The sequence below is a fragment of the Anopheles moucheti genome, chromosome 3 (genome assembly GCF_943734755.1).
Source record: "Anopheles moucheti chromosome 3, idAnoMoucSN_F20_07, whole genome shotgun sequence".
In the NCBI taxonomy this organism is placed as follows: Eukaryota; Metazoa; Arthropoda; class Insecta; order Diptera; family Culicidae; genus Anopheles; species Anopheles moucheti.
In genome coordinates, this window is record NC_069141.1 from 26,227,798 (window position 1) to 26,240,010 (window position 12,213).

A 12,213-nucleotide genomic window follows, 5' to 3' on the forward strand; every position below is an offset into this window, starting at 1 on the left:
CATGAATCCACCTTTAAGCTAAGAATCGACCTAAGAGTAAATTTGTGTTATGCTAGCGAAGCCTTGAGTGGTTGTATATCCGTATCAGCAAGAGGCTTCTGGCATTGACAGCTGTACCAATAAAAAAATACACGCTAGAGCGCTTAAATGCACACACTGTTGCCACCGGAACTAACTAACAATGAGTGTTCGGTTTTATTGGTTGCGTGCACTTAGGAAGCGTTTATTGTTGTTTTGTGTTGTTTTAACCCTTTGTTTTCGTTTCACATTTTCACTAAAACGCATTTTTCTTAAAGGGTCTAATTTGGATTTAAAATTTATATCACGTAGCATATATATTTGCTCCCCGTTATGATAAGAAGATACAATAGAAATTATGCATTGAACCTCCTCATTATACTTTCCTTAATTCCATTGTTTCATAGATTCTAATATGTTTGGGATAGACTGTAGTCATGATAATAAATTATTTATTTATAAATTATTGCTTCCGGTTATACACTAAACACGTTTAGCGCTTAATTCGTTATAATGAAACGCTTTTAACGAAATGTTTTATGTTAAATAAATCTTCATGTACTACAATATATTGATTGATAGTTATCTTTCTTTTAATTTTCAGATGTTTCGAACGAAAAATACTTTTAGATACGTGTTTCAAGCTTTACTCTGAAGAAGATAGAATCATCTTTTTGATAACAACGGAAGATAACACCCCTCCTCAGAGTGCATCTGTTATTCCATCAGCTCTGAAGTCGATCAGGTGCTTTTGTTTTGCGACGCAGTGAACACTCCTAGCGAGAAAATCTGATCAGATAAAAGATAAACGCGTTCGTGTGTGTTCGTACGAACGGCGAAGGAGTAAATTAAGATAATTTACCGGCCCTCACTCAGGCAACAGACTCCAGTGTCAGCCTCCACCTGAATCTGCAAAGGTGTTATCAGAGAAAATTAGTCGACAAAAAGATTTAACATAGGTGCACTTGTTTCGCCATCAACGTCGCACTGAGAGAGTGTTCGTTCCAGTGCTGGAAGAAATATTATAACAAGGAGGACTACTGCTTTGTGCATGATTTGTTTTTGCCCAATCTTACAAAACCTGAGTTATTCGTAGATTTCGTCGATGCTGAAATTGCTATCAAAGTAAAGAAGATTACTCGATCGTATATTGAACACAGATTAACTGAAAGAGAAGATAATATCCAGATCATTGCTGCTTGGAGGAAGACCGTTCTGTGGCAAACAGTTACATCAAGAGGACATACACGCAAGCTAAACGATTTACTGAAATCTTTGGAGTCTTGTATAAGTATCTCGTTGCAACGTCAACAAACTTAAAGGGGATAGATAGAACCGCGGAAAGAATTGTGATAAGAGAATTTTAAGTTTACTCTAGTGGTTCTCATCTTTATTGCTTATTAAGCAATTTTCGTGGAAGATTTGGTTTCTTCTTCCGTCTTTTAAATATCTTTTTTTGTAAATGTGATGAAAATTGTATCTATTTGGCATTGATAATATTGTATTGCCAGAGAAAAATAAGTGTAACCGCTTCGTGCGCGTGCTTGCTGGGAAACCATCTACGGAGAAAAATTAGTGCGATTTGTTAACGTCGTTATTTTGTCTGTAAGACTTACGCGGTAACTATAGTCGTGTGATAAAAAGAAAGACTTTCGTGCAGAACCTTGTGCAGCAGCAGACGCGCTAGTGTGCACGTTCGTATAAGCTCAGCATAGAACGAACAAGACAGCAGCAAATCAAACACCGGTTAATTGGATTTGTTTTTAGTCGCGTGAAGGAGTGCTTTTTATGACAACCGTCATCATGCGTCAGAAGGACATCAGACCCGCACCGGCGCGGATCGAGTTCAAGGGAATGAAATTCCTCATTACCGATCGGCCATCGGATGCAAACATACATTCGTATATCGCTGTAAGTTGAGTTGAGTGTTGTACTAACTATCTTCCAGAATGTGACGATCGCTTATTCTTATCTCGTCTACAGGAGCTGAAAAAAAATAACGTCTCGATTGTGGTGCGCGTGTGCGAGCCGAGCTATAAAATCGAAGAGCTGGCAAACCATGGTATCATCGTGCGCGATTTAGCGTTCGAGGATGGTACTTTCCCGCCGAACGACATCGTAGTGGAATGGTTCGAGATTTTGAAGCAAAAGTAAGTGAATTATCGTTCGATCCAATGGCGGGGCGATTTGTTGGTAACAAATCGGCTAACCGCAATAAGCGATTCCTCCAATAAATCGTAGCTTTCTGTACAGATTTCAGGAGGATCCGGAAGCGTGTGTGGCGGTACACTGTGTAGCAGGTCTAGGCCGTGCACCAGTGCTTGTGGCCCTTGCTTTGATTGAACTAGGACTTAAGTACGAGGCAGCTGTAGAATTGATTAGAGAGTAAGTATATAACACGGTGGTGATTGTGCTTTTTAAAATTCCCTTCCTAATTTGTTATTCTCTCTCTCCTTTCTTCCCTTTTATCCTTACAGTAAACGAAGAGGTGCTATTAATGCCAAACAACTATCATACCTAGAAAAGTATAGGCCCAAATCACGGTTAAAGCACAAAAATGGCCACAAGAACTCGTGCTGCGTGCAATAAAACTATCAAAATTCCCACCAGTTAAAGTGTTCATTTTAAGCAAGTGACATCCAGAGATAAAACAATATGGTGAAACGATGATGGAAGTAAGCGAAAAAAGAAAAGGGACATATGTAAATGTTGAAAACAAAAGATGCAGATCCTAAAAAATAGACGTAGGCTTTTTGTTCGCAATTCATACTAATGCAGGTTTTGGGTCGAGTGAGGAGATTGGATCTAATGTTTACCTTCGGAACTGCCAGTGGAAGGAGAGAAGAATGATAAATTCTATGAGACAAGAAATTGCATCAAAAGTAAACCCAACAACAGAGAAAGTAAAGAAGATAATTTAACTAGGATAAAGAGGAAATCGAAAATATTATTTACAATCTGTCAATGAAGTGCTGGTAACTGTACGTTTATTATGATTCTTAAATTAAATCCAATTATTGAAGTAGGATGGTCAATCTGATCGTCGAGATTAGTTTCAATTGAAGTTTTCATCGTTTATTTATGTAGTAGCAGTTCAAAACTCAATTCTTCCTTTCAGTTCCACGATCTCAAACGATGCATTGTAAACAGGGCAAACGGAAAACAGCCTGATGGTTAATCGGATCCACTGAGCATGAGACCCACAAACCTAGCAAAGAAATGAGCTGCTACAGAAGGCATTTTAGGTTTTAAAAAGGCTAATAATTCAAGCGCAAGCTGAGCTTTACTAGCAGTATATTATCCTTATTTTGCTATACAACTTCGACAACTCATGCCACATTACACATTCTTAGACAGAGACATATTATGAACGTATCCGATGACGCCCCAGTGTGACCGTAGATCATTATTAATATATTGTAATAAATTAAATAATCGGAAGAGTGGAAAGAGATAGCGAATGCAGTATAGTGGAACAGACGTTCTTTCTACCGTACGTTCTTTTAGAACACGTTTCAAGAAGAGAGATACGACATTGTCCGAACAGGACACTTCTCTACGGTTTGATAGTTGTCCACACTGTAATGAGATGAACTTTTAGTTCATTAGGTTAGTCGTTGCACGAGAGGACAAGCTGATTTATCAAGCTTGTGGGGAACAACCTGCTTTATAGTTGTCGTGTAACACTAGCTAACACAAAGGGCTTATCGTATCGTATAGGAACAGTTGCGTTCGAATGCGTTTATCTTATTCTTGTTTTGTATTTATGAACACTGAGTCAAACTGTACTGCAATCAATAACACTGTACAAATCCCAGCTAAAATGCTTGTATATGGTCGTTCAAACCAAAAAAAAAACAATAGCGCAATGACAGGCATTGAAGACAAGGAGACGTGCCAGGGCCTAATAATTGTATCCTAAAACATCGCGTTCGTCACAGGCGTTACACAATAGATATGGCATAAACATTTTTTTTTTATTTGTTGGACGGTTTCCGCATGGTTCTGGCGACTGCCTAATGCTTATTTTTATAGTTTTACATTACACCAAATCAAACATCCTTACATGTACGTGCTGCGACAGACCAGCAGACGTTTACGAACAATAGCAAATTTAACAGTAATGTTATTCCGTTACTCGTACGTTTAGAATATCTGACATGGATCGTGCAATATGGCTGTAGATTAACCGGAGGTACAGTTTACATGATTTGTTTTATTTGCAGTAGTCTTAAAAATTGACGTACCACACCGTAACCTGTGCAGTGGCAAATACAACCATCCACTGTACCACGCGCAAAGAACTCTGCAACGCTGTGATCGTAGCGATATGATCCCATTTTGTTTAGTTAAGGTAAATCGACATATGGTCTTCGAGGACACTCGGCTGCTACCTATTAGAATATTAGTTCAATTTTTGTGTTTTTCCCACGTAAACTACGTAAGCTTTTTCCGGTGAAGGATCCTTCGTTTGGAAGCAATAGCTATTATTTGAAGGCTAGACAGTTCCTTTCGACACATTATCCGCATTCAATGGTGGCCTAAGGGTACACTGCGAACCCTTGTTTTTATGCTGCTTATGTCAACCATTCCACCAGAGTTTTAGTTAGTTAACATTGTAGAAGACCCATATCAACCGCTATGCTATCAATAATTTATTTGTTGTATAGCCACCATATATGCAAACTAAAGAAATTGAATTATTTTTTACATTAGTGTCTGAACGAAGATCCGTACGTTGCCACCGCCAAAACATAAACTTAAACCAACAGACCGAAATCCCATTGCTGCCATATTCCTGCAGCTATTTTATGTCACTTTCACCCTTCCTAAAACGCCTGTGATGAACATCCGTGATTCTTAAGCTTCTTCGATCGCGATCGAGAGATCTTTTCCCGAATTTATGTTAAAAAAAGTAGCTTCCTTCGATGATCGCTGTACTAATACTTTATGCAAATTGTGAACTTACAAAAAAAATTAACATTTTGCGATGTTAATCATTCAACAACAGGCTCCAAAACAGATGATACTTATTTGTTACGACAAAAAGAGCGTTTCGCGTGCCCAAGCGGAACGAACAATTGATAATGCTGCAATTTCCATAGTATGTATTGTATACTTAATTTATGTTGTGCTCCTCGCCCTCGCCGTTTTGGGCGGGCTTCGTTTCGTAGCGAAAATGCAGAATGGTCACCGTCTTATTCGCTTTCATAAATGTCCTCGTTTATTGCTATACTCTACACTGTCATACCATGGGTGAACGCGTGTATGTGGCCACTTTTTTCTGTGATACTATAAAACAAAAGAGAACGACTACTAACATGAGTGAGAAAAGGGGGAATTAAACAGGAGAGGGAGCGATCTTCGATACGAATGAACTACCCGGATATGACTACACATTATTTTTTTAGCGATCAACGAAATGGTATTTAAGTTACAAGCTATTAAATTTTCGGGTAATTACCACCACCTACGAGAAAGGAATGATGGGATCTCTGCTTGGGCACGTAAACGCGCTTGTTACAAAAAGCCACCAATAAAAGCAGGATATAAATTTTCACAATCATCGAATGGAGTAAAAGCTAAAAAAAAGTATAATTTCTAGCTCTTTCTGTGTTGTTTCACCTACTTTGAAGTTTAGTTTCCAATGACGAGCATTGAAAATTGGTGTGGGATTGATGAGAAGATAGACAGCACCGCTAATATACAGCATAAAATAACACAAAAAAACTCTATTAGCAAAATGAGATGAAGGGAATCGAACCTAGTAGAAAACATGGCGTAAAGAAAAGCATCTACTTATATGTATTGATAAAGCGTCGTAGTCTATATGACGACTTCTATACAGAAACAAGCTAATATTAAACCACGAAACTATACAAAACAAGCACTAAGTAATGCCAGAAACGCAAATAAATACTATATATAAAATTACTTACGTGGTTCCAGCTGAAGGATTGGTCCGCGCGTGGAATGGTGAGAAGATCGTATTCATATTTTATACACCAGTAAATACAAAAACAAACGAGGACAACAGAAGAAAAACCCAAGAGCTGGAAAAGTTCGAGAGCCAACTCAATCAACCGCAACCGATAAAATTATAGACACACAAAGCACAGTGGAAGAATAGTCGATGGAGGGAACCATGATTTCGTGGCAGAAGGACATGCAAATCAGATATATTATTCACACTACCTTTTAGAAGAGCCTGTGCGGCGGAGGAAGCTTACGTTGAACGCTGTGTATGTGTGTGGACACGGTCGAAGCAAAAAGGGCGCTAGCGGCTACTAATAATGATCACTTTAACTGTTGCGGTACTTGGATATATGTAATTTGTTTGTGTGTGTGTGTTTTTGTAAGTGTGCATCGATGCAACCATGTGTAGTAGTGGGCAGTAGTAGCAAGACACGGGCTATGTTTGTGGCCACATGACGACGGGCAGGGCGTCGAAACGAAAACCTATCGAGCAATGTTGGATTGATTAAAAAGCGGCCAGATTAACGATCATTATTAGCATCGTTCGCAACTAACACGTACACGAACACAATTGCACACACGGGGCAGGAACAGGTGTAACACACAGTAATTGTGCATATGAAGGCCATATCTCTTCTATACCCCTTTTAGAGCACGAGGAAAATCGGCACCGAAACGTGGTTGTATTGTATGTCTAGCACCGCGTCGCCCTGTTTTTCGCCGAGAAAAGTGCTTTATTACTCTTTTTTTATGGCGGGAGGATGGGAAATGGGAAATTAAAATTTAAAACGAACGAACGTTCCATGAAAAAAAAACAAAAAGGAAAAACAGATGTGAGCGTGTCATGCTGTAAAACATCATAAACTTAAACAAAATTGACAATAGTCAACATAAAAAAGAAGCAAAACAGAAGTTACTGCAAACCAGAAAATCTTAACTGTGAGCAAAAGAGAGAGAGAAAGTGGCAAAAAACAAGGAATAAAAAGAAAATTTAACCGAAAACACATTAGACCATACTCAAAAAAAAAAAACAAAACACTTGACAAAAGCAGAACATGGTAAAGAAACTTGCTACAGACAAAAAAACAAACAAACAATATTATACTGAATAGATATTGTAATTTTATGGAATGATTTATATCAATGAATATGGGGACTTTTTTGTTTCGTTATTGCCGCCAGTTGTGCATGATGACACGTTTGACCATTTAACAGGTGAGTTAATTTATAGCACAAAATTTAATTAAAAAGGGAAAAAATTGATCGAAAATATCCTTGGTTATATAAAAGATTTGTTTCTATTTGACTAGCTATATCGGCCTGGTTACACGGCTACGCAAGAGAAGAATGCAGTGTACTCAAACTCCTTCTCCTTTATCGGCACGACAAAAAATAACAAATCTTCTTTTTCACGATTTTTCAGACCATTTTTTTCAATTTTCAAAACAGTAAATATTCTTAAAAATTAAATAAAACCACACGAATAGAACCACAGAAATTATCAGCATTCATTAATCGATTTATCGGCAGCTAATTACAACCGCATGATCAGTGGAGGATCAATCCCATTGGAGGCCCAGGGCGGAATTATAGTTGGGGCCTCTAATTTTAAAAACGATGAAGGAGGGGAGGGGGGGGGAAATTGAAAAATCTTGAAATGATCTGCAACCATATTTGTCCAATTTTTCTATGATAGTCCCGGTGCAAGAGTCGGTTCCTGTCGCGCGTCGATCGATCGATCCACAAAACATCTTTCGTACGGATTGTCCTTGGACCATCATTGCGGGCAGGTTCTTCATCTTGCTCAAAAAACAATAAAAAATAAAAGTAATAAAAAAAACGAACAAACAAACAACTGAAAATGCTAACAGCAATGCAAATTAATTATTGTCTTTCGACTCTTAAATTTGCGATTTTCGTTTCGCAACAAGCACCATCCGAAAGTATTTTTATTGATAAAACAATACGTAAGTATAATGGGTGTGTATTATTTAATAAACGTGGTTATTTTTGAACATTCTGTTCTATCAACTTTATCCGCACCATGTCGATCGTTCCACGCACATTATTTTCGTTTCTTGCGCATGCGTTTGAATCTCCACCAGTCGATGAAAAAAATGCGTCTCCGAAATTTCATAAAAAAATGCCGTCGTCGTCGGCCGGTGCGAAATTCCATACAAAACGGGCTTTTTTCAGATTTCCTACACCAAGAGAGCATCCAAAACAGGAGCTGACATCAATTCCCCTCCAGCGTGCATATAGCTGAACCGCTCACGCGTGTTAACATTGCCGGTGATAGAAGAGTTTCTCATACGTTGGCCATTATTACAGGGTTTTTGGGGACTATATTGACATGTTCAGCGTGACGTAGTTTGGCTCGTTTGGTATTTCATATAATTGTCCTTTATATCTCATATAATATAATATAATATAATCATTGGCAAGTTATCGTTGCCAGCAACAACATTTGACGGTCATTCGATAGCTCTACCGAACTTGTCAACGCATATAGCTTTTCCCGAACAAAGCAACACCGAGCTGGACTCGTCAATACATACGACGCGAACCCTGCATCGCACACCATCGCTCTCTTCAAGATGAAGAATCCCCTCCCTCATTCGCATACCTGGCTTATCACGCGAGAGTCTTATCACACGGTGCTCGCATTTAGCATCGGCAGCCGATCTCGCTCTCACCATTCGAGCGATACGATACGTGGTTTTGTGTTGCGTGTGTATGCAGAACTGAGATAATCATGCGTACCGTCGGCTGATACGAAATTCCATACAAAACCGGCTGTTTTCAGATTTCCTACACCAAGAGAGCATCCAAAACAGGAGCTGACATCTATTCCCCTCCAGTATGCATATTGCTGATCCGCTCGCACGTGTTATCATTGCGCGTGATAGAAGAGTTTCTAATACGTTGGCTATTATTGCAGGGTTTTTAGGGACTATATTGACATGTTCTACTTCTCATACTTCATACTTCTCTTGCGTAGCCGTGTAACCGGGGCGATATAGCTAGTCAAATAGAAACAAATGTTTTATATAACCAAGGATATATAAAATCGAAGGACATTTTGGATCAAATAGTTTCCTTTTTAATTAGATTTTGTGCTATAAATTAACTCTGCTGCTAAATTTCCAAAAATCGCACAATCGGGACAAATTGTTTGGGGCCCCCAACACGGCGAGGTCCTAGGCGACCGCCTACCGTTTGATCTGCCGCTGGAACTGGACGGTACTTGAGGTACGATGAGGAGTTCAACAACCTGCGAGTAAGTCAGTCAGTTGTCAGAGCTTAGCTCTTCAGCTGAGCCCGACAAATGATACACCGATCAAGAGCACATCCCCACATATTGGAACACTTGGAGGCGAAGGATGAAAGTCTGGATTTTCCTTATTTATCGTACTGAGGTGTCTTAGTTTAGTATTACAGCAAAGAAGCATGCTTGTGAATGTTATCAGTACATATTTATTCACTCCTTCCGATGTTCCAGCTTATACAAGAAAACAATAAAAAAAACCAAACCTAAACCATAACACTAGTTCCTAGCAGTCGAGAAAGTTAGCGGCCATCAGTAATTCCAATGCAATTTCCGGCGCAATTGGGAACTCCGGTATTTCCGTCGAGCTGTTCGTGTATCGTACCTTGTAGGTGAAGTACATGCAGACCTTTTCCAGGACGTGCGAGCTGGAAGTTAAATAAATACAGATGTAATGTTTTGCATCGTTAACAATGACTTATCGGTCACATTGACTTTGAGTTTCAGTTACAAAGTATTTCTTCGAGGGGATTATTCTAGCTATTCTATCAAGGTACAAAGGTTGTAACTGAAATCATTCCGAAAACACGTTATCAGCTGGGATCGACGTAAGGGACGGAAATGGTAAGTTTAAGTAATCCGTTTAAGCACGTTTAGGGCCGTGTTAGAAACGTTCAAGGCGATTTCCATTGAATATTATCAGAATTAGGGTGATGCGGCGCTGAACGTGTTAAGTACGTACTAATACAATTTAATAATAACTTACGGTATTTCTCTGAAGTTTACTTCATTGGCCTCATTTTCGGCGAACTGTCCCGGACCGGACAGCATGGCTTTAATTGTACCGGAGGTCAGTGCGTGTTCGCGCTTTACTATAAATTCGTGTCCATCTGATGAGATGAGCTTCACGTACATTGCATCCGGCCCCTCGCACCCACCATAAATCCTTTCCGTTCCGGTACGTTCCTCCATGTTGTTGTGGTGTTGTGGGCTGTGGTGTGGGCTAGATAACAGTAGAAGATTGAATGAAGTTAGAAAATTGATGCTTTTTGTGCATTGTATTTTATGGCGCAAGTATAAGCCGACTGTTGTTTTAGTAGAAAAACTGCTGGGTAAAGATTCTACTAGACAATACAAAGCCAAGGACATAGGCAGCCAAATGATGACTATTCAGATTCTTCGGGCACTAGTGTCTGACCCACAAGGATCACAACGCGATTGCTTCCGATATGCTTTACTTGTCCACCGTACAAACCTTCCAAATTCTGCGAAATTCACTAGACGGGAACACAGAAATGCGTATCGTAATCAACAGTCCGATACCTTTACGTGAGTTTGTTCAAAAGCACTCTTTGTAATCGCAATCACAGGTAAATGCACGTACAGTAAAAAGTGAACCGGAATCAACATTGGATCGTTTGGTTGAAGGTGCGAGCGAGAGGGCGATAGTGCTGTCAGTTATGTTGTTGTCGTTTGACGTAGGATCATCTGACAGTTCGTGAAGGTCGAACGCACAGTGGGAACTGTTTGTTGTTGTTTTTTAATAATTGTTCAATTCGTGAATTCCTTTTTAAACTTCATTCAAAAAGTATTTCCGTGTTGATGCGTGCATGTTCTTACATTTTGTAAGGACACTGGCAAAAGTTGAAACCCAAAACTGCAGGACCCTTAAACTATGCAAGGCGTGAAGCGCAATCAAGGTAGCATACAAGGTGATGTACAATGAGCTTTCAGAGCTTTCTGCATGTGCTTTCGAAGCAAATGAGTAAATTCTATATACAATAACAACACAAGCAATTAGTAATTAGTATATTTTATGTTTCTGACGTGTTTATTAAAATTTACTTCGATAATTTTACCATCTTATTCAATGACTAATGAAAATAAACTAACGGTAAATTTTTTTTAGTCATGAAGAACTCCATCAGCGATAATATTTACCCCTATCTACGAACGTAACAATCGAGATGGAAGCAAATGGAAATGCAAAAAAACGCATATCATCAAGCGCGACAAATCGGACGCTATCAAACATCGCAATTGTTATACCGAGAAGTGAGGAGTTTTTAATTAATTTTCGTGTTCGTCTCTTCTTAGCCAAAACCCAGCGCAAAGGCACGCACCAACGACGCTGTCATTTCGTACTTGCTGGTGAATGGACAAAAGACGAGAAGTAAAAAAAAACAAACAAACAACCACCTAAACTTACTACAAAGCGTTGCTTCTCCATTTGTGGTGTAAAAAGGTCGAGAGAGAAGTAAGCAAAAAAAAAGAGGGAAACAAAAATTGCATCAAAGGAAACAAAAAAAAGCGGCGTTAGAAAAGCGATTTCCACCGGCCAACCCTGAAACGAAACTTTCCTTCCAAGTGTTCAATTGTCTTTCAATGCTGACATGTGCTTGGTTTTTTTCTGTTCACCACCCGCAACTACCAATTGTAATTATGCGAACGAAAAAGAAACTTTCGAAGCATTTGACATGTGTTGAAAGTTTATTGCGAATTCCTCGAGTGATTTTCGCTTTCCGGTCAGCTGCATTTGCAACTAACTGGTGAAAAGAGATTGCAGATTGAAAGTTTGCATTAAAACGTGTGGAATGTGACTGATGTGGAACTGCTGCTACGAAAAATCGAACTTTGGGCAAGAATAACAGATACGGAACTTTGTAAACGTTTTCTTCTTCCCTTGGGGAAACAAAAACACATCAATTCAGTTAAATGTTTTCAAAAGAACTTAATTTTAATACGTGTCATTTATCTGTTTCACCAATGCTGCATCCATCTGTAGTAGTACCGCCGGGTCAGGAATCATTACCATTTGCTTCGGGAATGGCCATATCTGGGTATGGAATGGAAAAATGGATCCAACTCTTACGATTTATTTTCATCCCCAGCCGATCATCAGAGAAAGAGGGAGAGAGAGAGAGAGAAAGGTAAAGGGGGAGTGGATTGAG

General features: G+C 39.2%; 2 protein-coding genes across 4 annotated transcripts in view; one reads left to right on the plus strand and one right to left on the minus strand.

Annotated features, from left to right (window-relative positions):
- The window catches only part of LOC128305246 (PRL-1 phosphatase), a 31,728-nt gene extending 24,698 nt beyond the window's left edge, over positions 1 to 7,030 (plus strand). For 2 of the 3 annotated variants that reach the window (XM_053042612.1, XM_053042613.1), the window contains 4 exons: positions 623 to 1,929; positions 2,002 to 2,168; positions 2,260 to 2,403; positions 2,496 to 7,030. In XM_053042612.1, coding sequence (XP_052898572.1) covers positions 1,807 to 1,929; positions 2,002 to 2,168; positions 2,260 to 2,403; positions 2,496 to 2,607 — 546 coding nt within the window. In that variant the 5' untranslated portion in view covers positions 623 to 1,806 and the 3' untranslated portion in view covers positions 2,608 to 7,030. The remainder of the gene's footprint in view (positions 1 to 622; positions 1,930 to 2,001; positions 2,169 to 2,259; positions 2,404 to 2,495) is intronic. The other variant, XM_053042614.1, reaches the window with a different exon arrangement.
- Positions 7,031 to 9,447: 2,417 nt separating this feature from the next.
- Positions 9,448 to 10,676, minus strand: LOC128302267 (elongin-C-like). Its single transcript, XM_053039050.1, has 3 exons — positions 10,518 to 10,676; positions 10,029 to 10,265; positions 9,448 to 9,690 (listed from the first exon to the last, which is right to left on the minus strand). Exons 2-3 carry the CDS (start codon positions 10,232 to 10,234, stop codon positions 9,549 to 9,551), a joined length of 348 nt encoding a protein of 115 aa, XP_052895010.1. The 5' UTR covers positions 10,235 to 10,265; positions 10,518 to 10,676; the 3' UTR covers positions 9,448 to 9,548.
- Positions 10,677 to 12,213: the final 1,537 nt, after the last annotated feature.

Bases quoted from the DNA above. Each gene is read 5' to 3' on its own strand.
- LOC128302267 (XM_053039050.1), bottom strand. From the start codon at position 10,234: ATGGAGGAACGTACCGGAACGGAAAGGATTTATGGTGGGTGCGAGGGG. The intron at 9,691-10,028 runs GTAAGTTATTAT...TTTAACTTCCAG, and splicing joins GTAAACTTCAGAGAAATACC to CTCGCACGTCCTGGAAAAGG.